The following is a 14321-nucleotide window of genomic DNA, read 5'->3' as shown; positions in this document are numbered from 1 at the left end:
GCTCTCGGGAGCTTGTGACTCCCTCCGGATTCAAAAAGACAGCCGCGTCCTCGGGTGCCAGCCCCTTTCTGCACGCGCGAGCCCCGTACCTCTGCACTTCACTTCTGCAGCTTCTCTGGGTCTCAGTGTGCCTTTCATTCCTTCTGGTTGTAGAATTTACAGTCAGCCAGGCTTCCTGTGGTTCTGGATGATGTCCGTATTGTTTTTCTGAGGTATTAATCAATTGTTGTGAGCGGCATTAATTTCCTGGTGTTTATCTCTGCCGCCATCTTAGTTTCTCCTGTACCAGTGATTTTTCAACCCATGATACACATGAGAATAAGCTTTGGGAGAAAACAGATCCTAAGGCCTCATCTTTGACCTACTGTTTCAGAATTTATGTGATAGGAAGCTCAGGCATTTAATTTTTATATATTTTATGAGAGATTTTGATGCAAAAGCAGGCTCAAGAACCACTAGCTAAGAGAATGCAAACCAATGTAGAAGACTAAAGCACTTAACAAGAGTCTGCTCAGGTAATAAAGCAGGGAGAGTAGGGCAGGAGGGTCCTGATCCTTGACGGGGTATTTGCAGCAGAAATTAGGTAGGACGTCATGTGAGATCTTTGGGAAATGACCTCCCTTATCCTCAGTGATGTTAATATCCTTGTGGAGAAACACTGGCCTAGAGGATAAAGCTTTTAATGACTGCAATCAAACACAGCCCATTTATTAATGATGGTTCTGTTTTCTCCTGCTTTGAGGAAAGTCATTTATTAACATAAATAAGACCCTGTACTTGCCTGTAACTATGATTATGCAAATTGCCACATTGCCAAATCAGAGCCTTTGGCCTGGACAGTTTGTTATTAATGAGAATTTTAAACTAAAGATGTTATACTGAATGTAGAACTATAAGCTTGGAAGCGTGTATATATGAGTTTGCTGGTTTCTCTTCTTTCTTTCTAGACGTCAGCATTGTCTGCTAAGTCCTGTGATAGTGACTCCCCATTCCCAGTGCACCCAGGAACTGCTGAGTGCTGTACCCAAGAGGGCCTGGAAAGGAAACTCTGTATGGCTGCCCTGAAGCACCAGCCACAGGAATTTCCTACCTACGTAGAGCCAAGTAATGATGAAATCTGTGAGGCATTCAGGAAAGATCCCAAGGAATTTGCTAACCAGTAAGTTGCTCTCATCAGAAGTAAAACTTCAAGGCATAAAATGTCAGAACTATAGTTAACCTAACCCCCTACCATATACACCTCTTCTACAGCAACCTGGATAAATTCCAATAACAAGAACTTGACTTTCATCCAAGACAGCTCATTGCTGTCACTGTTGACTACTGTCAATGTCTTCGTAGACAGAGAGAAAAACCACCATTCCCCAGCTCCCACCCAATTCGTCCTATCTAGTACTTGAAGCAGAACTACTTGGATCCCCTGTCTTCATGACAGGTTTTCAAATATTTGACAGTAGCTATAGTGTTTCCCCTTAAACTAGTGATCGCTATATACTCCTTCTGATAAAATGTTATTGCTATGCACATTTTTAATACTTAATTTCCACTAAAGCATAAGAAATAAACAGCTTTATTCTTTACATTCCAAGAAGCAGTTGTGAATAGGATGCATGTTGCACTACATAACAGAACATATTACTCTGACCCTCTCATTGCTTAACATTACTAAAGAGCCAGATTATATGGAGATTCTTTAAATTCATCTTGGAAGATCATAAAAATGAACACAAATGGTGAAAATTGATTATAATGAAAAAAATATATTTACTAAAAAATAATCAAAACCAATGGCATTCAAATGGGATTTAAAGGCATGAAGTTCAGGTCACAGTTTTATAAAAATTGGCTGGCTTGCCCATTCCTGTAAATTTTCAAAGTCTCTTTCAGGACCATAGGGTCTTATGGTCCTAAAAGTTAAAAAGATTTCAATAAATAAGTAAGCCTACACATAGCAATTTTCTGGGAGCGTAAACAGAGATAGATCATGAAAGGTAAAATTGCATTTAATTAATACAACTAACAATAAACATCTACCATTGGCCATGCACCTGTAGATACTAAGTGAATAAAGGGACAAATGGACCCTCCTCTCAAGCAATCTACATGGAAATCTAGACAATAATATTTTTATTTAATGAAAATATTGATTGAAAGTGATTGGTATTATAACCCTTTCTGTACATCCTTAATGCTTTTTAGATATTAAAACTATAACTTAACATGTATTTTCTCTCCATAAAATATGTATGAAAAAGTAGATTTTGTTTCCCACAATGGTTTGACCTATGCTCTTTCCCCTTCTCCCTGCCTCCCCACAGATTTATGTATGAATATTCCATTAATTATGGACAAGCTCCTCTGCCACTATTAGTCAGTTATACCAAGAGTTATCTCTCTATGGTAGGGTCCTGCTGTACCTCATCAAGCCCCACCGTATGCTTTTTGAAAGAGGTAAGTGCCATTTATTACATAGTTATGCTCTTTCTCGTTTCTTCTATTAATGCTATTCCTTTTTAAGATGATAGAAATTCAGATTCTGGGATCATAAAAGTCCCTAAGAGGCCTCTTTTGCATTTTGTTCATTAGAAAATAAGACATACCATCACTTCTGGAAAAGAAATATCAATAAGTTTCTTTGATCAGAATTCAGTTTTGTGGTCATCCAAAAAAAGTCATGATATTCAGAGTCTCTTTTTTCATTCCTGCACATTACTGTGAATGGATCTTAACTGCCTAAAGGGACTCTCTTATCTCTTTTCTAGAGGCTCCAGATTAAACATTTATCGCTTCTCACCATTATGTCAAATAGAATCTGTTCACAATATGCTGCTTATGAGAAGGAGAAATCAAGGCTCAGGTAAGGATTAAGCATCAGTATGTGCAGCTGTTTGATTCTGCACTATCTATCCACAATATTAGGATTCCCTAAGAAAGTGTTTTTGTTAGAAGACATTGATTATAGTCTTACGCTCCAATAGTTCTCAAATGTATACCCAGTTCTTTTTTGACTACACAGAATATGAACAATAAGAAACAAGGCTGCCGTAACCGGTTTGGCCCAGTGGCTAGAGTGTCGGCCTGCGGACTGAAGGGTCCCGGGTTTGATTCCTGTCAAGAGCATGTACCTTGGTTGCGGGCACATCTCCAGTAGGGAGTGTGTAGGAGGCAGCTGATCGATGTTTCTCTCTCATCGATGTTTCTAACTCTCTATCTCTCACCCTTCCTCTCTGTAAAAAATCAATAAAATATATTTTAAAAAAAGAAAGAAATAAGGCTATGTTGTAAAACATGAGATTTGCTCTTAATCAACCTTTTCCATATACTCATTAGGGAAAACCAGGTGACCATTAGAAATTATTTCCTCCATGTTCATATTAGCATTACAAATCTATATATATAAAAGTCTAAGCAACCGAACAACGGGTTGACCGGTCGAATGGTCACTATGGTGTGCACTGACCACCAGGAGGCAGATGCTTAATGCAGGAGCTGCCTCCTGGTGGTCAATGCACTCCCACAGCCAACCTCCTGTGGCTGGCCAACCTCCAGCAGTCCCTCCCCTCTGCCAGCCAGCCCTGATCAGCCCCAATCAGGACCTAGTGAGACAGCCCCAATCGGCCCTGATTGCAGGCCTGGCTGAGGGACACCACCTGTGCACGAATTTGTGCACCAGGCATTTGGTAAAAATATAAGTTACAAATATAAAGGCAAAAATAAAATCACCTGTTATTTGCTTTGTCCATTTTTGTCTTGGGAGGAAACTTCTTGGATTCTTATTTGTTATATGAAGCTTTGTGCTGTCTAATATGTATCTCTTAAGTTTTGTGAATGTATGCCTATTTCTTAGCTACTCTATTTGTAATTCTCCTTTGATTTTTGTATGGCTGCTATTAACTCCATATTTTAATTTTGACACTTTTGATATTTATACTTCTTTCATATCTCCTCAGACATATAGATTTGCCAGCTTTATCTCATCTTTATAGCATTTACAGTCTCTTTAATTCCTTCTACTCTGATCCACAAACTTTTTTCCTTTAATGGCAATAAAATAATTTATTTTGTGTTGGCACCAGATCCTAAGCTTCCTTAGTGGGAATAGAAACTACTTTCATTAGTCCTTTAAAAATAATTTTCCATTAGAACTACTCAAATACTAAATGGCATTTTCTCTAGACCTTCACTTTGGTTTTCTTTTTACATTAAGATAGTATAGTTGGCAAGTAGAACATAGGAATCTATAATATAACTAGGGGCCCAGTGTACAAATTCGTGCACCTTGAAAGGAACTGTGGGCCATGCGCAAGGCTGCAGTGGGCATAGGGGTGGGTCTCGGCCCATCCTCTGCGACCCCACCTGGTCCCTCCTGCTGTGGCCCTGGTCCCCTGTCTCCTGGCAGCCCTGCTCCCACCGTTGCTCCCACACACTGATGATGCAGAGTGATTGGGACCAGTGCCAACAACAGGTGCAAGCAGGCCATCAGCAGGTGGGAGAGGCAGCTACTGCCCTGATTGCCCCTCAGAAGCAGGGGGAGGCGGAGAAGCCTCCAGGGGTGATCTGCTGATGGTGCCGAGCGATCGGGGCTGGTGCTGGGCGTCAGCAGTGGGTAAGAGCAGGGCCAGTGCTGGCAGTGTGAGTGCTGGGCAGGACTGTGGTGTGCAGGAGCAAAGAATTTTCAGTAACCACCAAATGATCGCCCCAATGACAGTGACTGGTGACCCACCTTGGTCTGGAGTCCTCACTCACCTGCTCCACTATCCCGCTATGGCTGATGCCTGCCATGTTCTGTGCTCTGCCACCTGCTGCCAATGCCCACCATGTTCTGTGCATGCCCCCTGGTGGTCAATGCATGTTAAAGCAACTGGCTGGTTGTTCAGTTGTTCTGCCATTCGGTCTATTTGAATATTACCCTTTTATTATATAAGAAAACACCTTTAAGATATACCTTCCTTAATCATTAATTTATACTTGCATTAGTGTCTAGGAAATTACTCCAAAGAAATAGCATTAAATGTGAACAAAAATTTAGCTGCAAATATTGCTATCCCCCTTTTTTTAAATATGAAAAAAGAGAGACTTTTTAAATGTCCCTGGACTCAAAAGCATACTTAAATCAGTTATAGTATATCCATCTCAGAGGAGGCCAATTTGTTGTAACTATTTATAATAATAAAAGTTTAATATGCTAATTAGACTGGACAGTTGAATGACCTTCTGGACAACCCCCTAGACAAAGCCAGAGCTGCTAGGAAAGCCCGGGTCCTGGGTGCCGAAGGGAAGCTTGGGTCCCAGGTGCCAGAGGAAAGCCAGTGCTGGAAGCCAGGGGAAGGAAGGCCTACTCTCACACAAATTTCATGCATCGGGCCTCTAGTATTATAATAGAACGAGTGACCCGGTGCACGGATTCATGCACATTCAAAAGAAATTAATTAGAACGTGGCCAGTGGGGCAGGACTGGGCAAGATGGGTAGGACACGCCCTGGAGCCAACCTCCCACAGTCCATCCCCGCCATCTGCGGAGTGAGCGGGGTTTCCTCCAGGCCCTGCGAGGAATAGGGCTCCCTCCTCTCTAGTTTCAGGGTGCATCACCCGAGAACCACCGCTGCCAAGTCACTGCAGTTCAGCAGCTCCTGTGTTGAGTGCCTGCCCCCTGGTGGTCAGTGCACATCATAGTCACTGGTCAGATGGTTGGACACTTAGTATATTAGTCTTTTATATATATAGATATTAATAAAAATTATAAACATTACTAAAAGAAATTGATGAAACAAAATAAATAGGAAGACATTCCATGCTCGCAGATTAGAAGAATTAATATTGTTAAAAATGTCCATACTATTCCAAAGCAATCTACAGAGTCAATGCAATTCCTACCAATATCCCAATAGTATTTTTTGGCAAAAATAGGGGGGGAAAGGGCATCCTAAATTCAAATGGAATCTCAAGGGGCTCCATATAGCCAAAACAATCTTGAAAATGTAGAACAAAGTTGAAGGCCTCATACTTTCTGATTTCAAAACATACTACAAAGCAACAATAATCAAGATGCAGTAGTACTTAGTATAAAAAGATATATAGACCAATGAAGCAATATAGAGAGCTTAGGAACAAACCCCTATGTATTCAGACAAATGATTTTTGACAAGGGAGCCAAGACTACACAGGGAAAAAGGAGTCTCTTCAAATAGTATTGGGGAAATTGCAAAAGAATGAAGTTGAAACCTTACCTTATACCATTTATTAAAATTAACTTAAAATGAATTAAAAACCTAAATATAAGACCTAAAACTGTAAAACTCCTAGGAGAAAGCATAGGGGAAAACTTCAGGACATCAGGTTTGGCAGTGATTTCTTGGAATTAACTCAAAGCAAAGGCAACAAAAGCGAAAATAGACAAAGGAGATTATATCAACCTAAAACTTCTGAGCAGTAATGAAAACAATCAACAGAGTGAAAAGGCAACCTACGGAATGGGAAAAAGTATTTGCAAATCACATACCTAACAAGGGTTTAATATCCAGTGTGCATTAAAAAACTGCTACAACTCAACCACAAAATACCAAATAACCTGATTAAAAGGAATTAGAGATTTCTCCAAAGGAGATATAAAAATGGCCAACTAGCATATGAAAAGATCTTCAACATCACTACTAATCACAAATCAAAACCACCCTGCCATTTCACACCCATTAGAATTGCCACTGCCAAAAGCATCCATGAGAATGTGAAGAAATTGGGATCCTTGTGCACTGTTAGCAGAAATGCAAAATGGTGCAGTCATTATGGAAAACAATGCAGTTTCCTCAAAAAAAATAATAGCATTACCGTATGACCCAGTAATCCCACTTCTGTAAACAGACTAGGCCAAAAGTAGGTTTGCAGTTTTTATTATGGAAAATATAATAATTAATCATCAATACAAGAATAAACTCTGTTTCATGTACTCATAACTGTAAACCTGCTTTTACCCCAACCTGTATATATTCCTAGGTATACAGAGCAGAATCTTAAGAGAGATTTACACGTCCACGTTCATGGCAGCATTATTCACAATTGCCAAGAGGCGAAAGCAACCCAATATCCATTGACAGGTGAATAGATAAAGAATGTGATATATACATACAATGGAATATTATGCTGCCTCAAAAACTCTAGTCGCCTGCCATTACATGAATAAAACTTGAGGACATTATACAAAGCAAAATAAGCCGTCACATACAAATACTGTATGATTCTAGTCATATGGAGTACCTAAAGTAGTCAAAATCATAAAAACAGAAAGTGAAAACATGGCTGCTAAGGAAGGAGTGCCAGAATCAGTGTTTAATGGATCTAGAGTTTCAGTTTTATAAGACAAGAAAATTCTAGAGATCTGTTACAACAATGTGAATTTACTTAACATTACTGGATTATACACTTAAAAATGAGTGAGAGGGTAGTCCAGCTGGTGTGGCTCAGTGGTTGAGCATTGAGCTATGAACCAGGAGGTCAAGGTTAGATTCCTGGTCAGGGCACACGCCCAGGTTTTGGGCTCAGTCCCCAGGAGGGTGTGTGTGGGAGGCAAACGATCAATGATTCTCCCTCATCACTGATGTTTCTCTATGAAATCAATTTGAATACGTATATATTATTATTATTATATATGTATAAATGGCCAATATAATATATTTATTATTATGTTTTTATCACAATAAAAATATTTAATTATATAGAACATATTCCTGATACATTAAGTGGAAAGATAAATTTATCAGCAGTATAGCATAATCCCTTATAAAATACGTAATTCCCTGTAAACCTTATAAAATATGTACGGGTTTCATGCCCTAACATCAACTGTATTAACACTGCGGTTTAGGCTATAAGTCTTCACTACTTTATTTCTACTGTAGTTTGTAAGTTGATTTATAAAAACATTTAAGAAGATTATGAGAGGCCCCCAAAACACCACATTGGTCTTAAATAGAGATATTAGTGCCTTCTTTATTGCCGTTTTATTTTTTTAAATCCTCACCCAAGGATATGACATGTTTTTATTGATTTTAGAGAGAAAGGAATGGAGAGACAGAGAGAGCAAGAGAAACATCTATGTGAGAGAGAGAGAGAGAGAGACATCAATCAGTTTCCTCCTCTATGTGCCCTGACTAACTGGAGATCAAACCCATAACCTAGGTATGTGCCCTGCCCAGGAATTGAGCCCACAACCTGTTGGTTTATGGGATAATGCTCCAACCAACTGAGCAACCTGGTCAGGGTTTAAAGGCACCCTTCAACTATGTAGATCTGGCCCAAAGAGAATGTGAGTACTGAAAATTTGAAAAAATCATTGGGGATGACTGAATTTTGAGTAGTAGCTTCGGCACATAGGCTCCATTGCAGAGCAGATGTGCCCCGTGCAGCTGCTAAGGATGAATTGTTGAAATTATGGTATTATTTGTCTAGTGTGTTTGCTTATAATGAAACCAAGGAAACTGAGATTTGGAGAAAGCTAACCGATTTTTTTTAACTGTCTAGCCATCTCATAAAATTAGCCCAAAAAGCACCTACTGCTAATCTGGAGGATGTTTTGCCACTCGCTGAAGATGTTACCACAATCCTCTCCAAGTGCTGTGGGTCTACCTCTGAGGACTGCATGGCCAAGGAGGTAAGAGAATCCCCATCATCATTGTTGTTGTCGCCGTCATCATCATCATCATCATCATCATCATGTGCCACACACTAAGTGGCAAGCACTCCTCTAAGCTGCTTTTTACCTGTATCATCTCAATGATACCTACATATATCCTATGAAACTTAAATACATTAAATCCACTTTACAGATGAGAAAACAGAATAGTAGCAAGGGTCAATAATTAAAGTCACACATCTGGTAAGTAGCAAAGTCCAAACACAAAGACAAGGTTATCTGAGTCCCAAGAACTTAGTGCACCTGCAGAGCCTGGTACCACATCACTAGCCACATATAGTTATTTAAGTTAATTATTATTAAACTAATGACATTTAAACTTCAGTTCTGCAGTCACACTAGCCCCCATTTCAAATGCTCACTAGTATTATACAGATACAGATAATTTTCATCATCATATAGTAAAGTTCCATTAGACAATACTGCAACCATTGCACTATTAGAAATTATTATTGTTCTTATTATAACTGTCAGAATTTGATGGTCAGTTCAGTTTTTTCCACCGTTTTTCATTTGCACAATACTTTCAAGTAGATATGAGTTTGAACAGTTATTTTAGATAAAATCACTCTCATTTATCTAAAGTCTATGGATCTCTTCAGGAACAGCAATATTGTGCTGCCTGGTCTTTTCCCATTAAGAATATGTGTCTGTGTTAATGGGTCTTTTCTATAACCTGACTTATAATGGCTAAGTCATTAATAGGTCTCTCTCTCTCTCTCTCTCTCTCTCCTTTCCTTTCCTCCTTCTCAATATATCTATATAAAATATACTACATTGATCTTCTAGGTATACTTTACTTATATCTAACTAGTCCTCTATTATTGGGTTTAGGTGTTTGAGGTTTTTTGTATTTTAAGTGACTCTGTCCTTAAGAGTCTTATAACTAAATGTTCTCTTCACCATAATTGTTTTCTGAGGATAAATTCTTGGAAGTTAAATTGTACATTTTAAGGCTTTTAGTACACAGTGACAAATTTCCCTCCAAAAATATTATACCAATTTACTTTCTAAGAGCATTCCCACTGACTTTTTTATACCCACTGCCAATGCTGGTAAGGCTGTGTTAACCTTCCTTACTTTGGATCTACCAGAAAACTAACAATGCACAAAAATCACAATTGCTTTTGTAGTTGCCTGAACACACAGTAAAAATCTGTGACAACTTATCCACAAAGAATGATAAGTTTAGGGACTGTTGTCAAGAAAGAACACCCATGGACATATTTATGTGTGTCTACTTCACGCCAGCTACTCAGCCGCCAGAGCTGCCAGAAGTTGCGTTGCCCACAAGTAAAGATGTGTGTGGCAAGGGAAACACCAAAGCCATGGACAGGTAAGTAGAGATGATCTATTATCTCCTTGACAGTATGGATATTCACTGGCATTAAATGACAAAGAAACTAGATGGGGAAGAAATGGTAAACCTTTACCTGGCATCACTAAGGAAAGAATTAAAATAAATACACCATGAGTTGCATATACTATGAATAGTATATGCACATTCATGGCATAAATTTCACAAGTAGGTCAAATTGCCAGAAAAACATTTATCAATATCAGAGGGCAGAATTTAGACTGCACTGAAAATCTATACTTATCAAAATACTCATTGTTTTTATAAATACAGAGACAGCAATGGGATAAGATAATCAAAGAAATTTATGGAAATCTATTTTCACAGAATAGCCACATAAAGTACCTACTTGATGCTTTATATAGAATTAATTGTGATATAGTTACACAAAGGACAGTTCCATATGCATTTGATGCTTTAGATAGAATTGTGTTATAGTTACACATGGACAATTCCATATGCATTTGAAGTAGATATATATATATAATGTAGTATGTGACTATAGATATAGTACAGACAGAGCTTTAGTTCAGTATTAACTAGTCACAATAACTTTAAAGCAACTATTAATAATTTGTATTTCAATGAGAATATTGTTTTGAACCCTAAACTTGCTCATTTGCATTCTGTTTTAGCTAAACCTTTGATTTTTAATTAAATATGCAGAAACCAGGTGCTCTGCCTTTGTTATAGATGCAAATTTCAAAACATGATACATATTCACAAGTATACCCATGCATGTTAAAGTGCATCTTCTTTCTCTCTCATGCCAGGTATACATTTGAACTATCTAGGAGAACTGACGTCCCAGAAGTATTTCTCAGTAAAATACTTGAGCCAACCTTCAAAACCCTGGGAGAATGCTGTGACTCTAAAGACCCTGCAGTCTGTTTTGATGCTAAGGTGCAGTTTGCTAAATTTCAACAATCCGGTCTAATTCAAGCTGTTGGCAAACTGGAGCTTAGGGGCCACAGTTAGACTGTTGCCTGTTTTTGTATGGCCTGTGAGCTAAAATGGTCTTACATTTTTAATGGCTTTAAAAAACGATTAGCATTTCATGACATTAAAATTATATGGAATTCAAATTTCAATGTTCATACATAAACATGCTCACTGTTTATGCATTGTTTGTGATTGTTTTGTGCCATAACAACAGAGTTGAATAGTTACAACAGAAACTATATATGGCCTACAAAGCCTAAAATGTTTACGACTGGGCCTCATACAGAAAATATTTGCCAATGTCTGGTATAGATTAAACACTCTTACTGACAGGTTACATGGAATTCTGATTTTGCGCCTCCTGGAACAGGGTTAAGATAAAAATTTTTGTGTAATTATTATTTTCTTACAGGTTCCACAACTGAAGGAGGAACTATCTTCTTTCATTGACAAGGGACATGAACTATGTGCTGATTATTCAGAGAACACATTTACTGAGTACAAGAAAAAGTAAGGGTCTAGTTCTACTTGTGTGCCCCAAATTTATCAATATAACCTGTTATTGTAGTTTGAAAGCATATGGAAGACTTAAGATGTGCTAAGTGAGCAATAAAAAGAGGAGGTTCAATTAAAATAGTTTGTTTTAAAAAGTAATTAGAATCTATTATCTGTGTAAGCAACAGCTATTTTGGTGGGGGCTGGGGGGAGTTACATATATCAGCTTAGAACACCGCCAAAAATGAATAAATTACAAGACATGTAATGACTTGATTAAGAAAACAAAATTGCCCTGACCAGTTTGGCTCAGTGGCTAGAGCATCGGCCTGTGGACCGAGGGGTCCCGGGTTCGATTCCAGTCAAGGGCATGTACCTTGGTTGCGGGCACATCCCCAGTGGGAGGTGTGTGGGAGGCAGCTGATCGATGTTTTTCTCTCATCGATGTTTCTAACTCTCTATTCCTCTCCCTTTCCTCTCTGTGAAAAACCAATAAAACATATTTTTTAAAAAAAGAAAACAAAATTAACTTTGTTAACATTGTTGCCCTAAAACAATCTGTAAATTTTCCTATATATAAGAAACTATAAAACTGTTGGAAAATGTTATCTAACTTAAAACTATTTTGTCTGACAAGAGGACCCAAATTTTCAATTAAGTATAGTATTACCCATCACCAGTATGTAGTCTCTATAAATTGTAAATATACCTGTTAATCAATCATTCATAATGTACAGTAGTCATTTTTCTCCATTAAGAGGAGAAGGCATTTCTTTACAAGTAGGTTTTTTACGTTAAAATAAGGAGCCATAATAATGAAAGCAGTTTTACTGGGTTCCTGGAAAATGTCTCTGCTGAGAAGACACTGTCATTCTGTTTCATTAAGTCAGCAGTTCTCAACCTGTGGGTTGGGACCCCTTTGGTGGTCGAACAACCCTTTCACAGGGGTCACCTAAGACCATCCTGCATATCAGATATTTACATTATGATTCATAACAGTAGCAACATTACAGTTATGAAGTAGCAACGAAAATAATTTTATGATTGGGTCACAACATGAGGAACTGTATTTAAAGGGCCAGAAAGTTGAGAGCCACTGCATTAAGTAGATGCCTTAGATCTGTTTCACAGCATCTTGAACAACACAGGCCTCAAGTCAGCACAAATAAACTCCACAAAAAGACCTTCCAAAAGAATTCCCAGAGCTGGACACCTCCTTCAATGACCCCCATGAAATCAGCCTTAGCAAAGCTGTAATAGAAAACATAAAAACAGGGAAAGCCTTAGGTGCAAAATTATTTAACATTTTATCAGAAAATTATATAATAGAATAATATGAAGATAGCATAGAATAATGTTAAGCAGATAGTGCAAGATTAAGTTTTTCCCAACAGTTTTGAGCACCAGGTTTGCCTGGGGCAATTGAGTGATAATTTATATAATCTTAATTCCATATGAACATGTCCTAGAATTGAATTTAAGATTGTGAAATTAGAGAAGATTGGGGCTATTCCATCTAAGTATTTGAAATCCTTACTTTTTTCTCCCACCCTCTGAGTTCCTTCTGGTCTCGCTTGCCTTTCCTTCCAACTGGAACCGACTCGTTTCAATAATGCTTTCAGGAGCAGACTAGTCCCCTGACCCTCTTATCCCTTCCCAGCATTCATCTTGCCAAGCCCAACCCCAACTCCAACTGGAGATAAATTTGGGTCTCTTCCACCTCCCATTGCCTACTACTGGGCTGGCAAATATTCCTGGAGAAAGTCATAAAACCAGGCTGAGTGTCCACCATGAGGGTAGAGTGACCAAGATCGTAGACAGTTCAAACTGGGAAAGAATCAAGTGAATACAAGCCCTATACCACCTTGGCAGTGAGATGGAGAGCTGGCCAATAGCAGAACCGAAAACAAGAGCCAAAGATTCCTGACCTTGTTTTCCAGTCTAGTTGGTGAGGCAAACTGAGGGGGAATTTGTTCAAAATAGGAGAGAAGAAAAAACGCATTATAGTGGCATGAATTTCTATAAGGGAAATGTCCTTGCAGGAGCTTGAAACTTAGAAGTGGAGAGAAGATGAAAGGTTAAGGAAAGCAATGAAGTTATCCACGATGATGTAATTGAAGGTACAAAAGGGGGAAAGCTGGAATTCAAGGCAGCAGCAGTTTGTGCGTTTACTTTCTCGGTCTTAAAAGAGGCACAGATTTTACTGTCTAATCTCAAATTGAGTCATTAAAGATAGTTCCCCAAATAGAAACATAATTTTCTTGAGAGGACCAAGTACTTCTATTCTCATTTTTTATTGTACCAGATCGTAAGTGGCTAGCTTTTGCATTAGAAACCTTTATAGAATACATCTAGTAAAACCTTACCAAAAAATGGTCTTTCAGGCTGACAGAACGATTGAGAGCAAAACTGCCAGATGCCCCAGACACGGAACTGGAAGAACTGGTTGAGAAGCGCTCAGATTTTGCCTCTAAGTGCTGTTCCATCAACTCCCCTCCTCTCTACTGTGATGCTAAGGTAAGAAGATTTGATAATCCATTATTCCTGCACAGTTTTCAAAGACTCCTGCACTCAGATTTACTCATTTATTTTTGTGATTGAAATGTCATTGTGTATTTTCCTGGTGCTGTGATAACTTCGTTGTATTTACAATGAAAGAAAAATGACTGTTTTCATGCTATGCTAATTCAAAAGCAAATTGAGGGAGTTGCAAAACTTAGGAAATTTTACACTTTTAAAGGAAAAAAGTGAGATTACAGACAGCAAAGAGCAGTGTTTTTCAAATTGTGGATTGTAACCTAGTAACAGCTTTTTTAAATGAAAGAAGAAAAAAAGAAGACA

At 38.3% G+C, this 14321-nt stretch overlaps 1 protein-coding gene across 1 annotated transcript in view; it reads left to right on the top strand.

The window, feature by feature from the left end:
• The window catches only part of GC (group-specific component (vitamin D binding protein)), a 44849-nt gene that overhangs the window by 20708 nt on the left and 9820 nt on the right, over positions 1-14321 (top strand). The window contains exons 4-11 of the mRNA XM_015567929.1: positions 948-1159; positions 2319-2451; positions 2763-2857; positions 8515-8644; positions 9820-10022; positions 10817-10946; positions 11398-11495; positions 13865-13997. Coding sequence (XP_015423415.1) covers positions 948-1159; positions 2319-2451; positions 2763-2857; positions 8515-8644; positions 9820-10022; positions 10817-10946; positions 11398-11495; positions 13865-13997 — 1134 coding nt within the window. The remainder of the gene's footprint in view (positions 1-947; positions 1160-2318; positions 2452-2762; positions 2858-8514; positions 8645-9819; positions 10023-10816; positions 10947-11397; positions 11496-13864; positions 13998-14321) is intronic.

The sequence above is a fragment of the Myotis davidii genome, unplaced genomic scaffold, assembly GCF_000327345.1.
Source record: "Myotis davidii unplaced genomic scaffold, ASM32734v1 scaffold284, whole genome shotgun sequence".
Classification (NCBI taxonomy): Eukaryota; Metazoa; Chordata; class Mammalia; order Chiroptera; family Vespertilionidae; genus Myotis; species Myotis davidii.
This window is presented reverse-complemented; position numbering and strand designations above follow the sequence as displayed.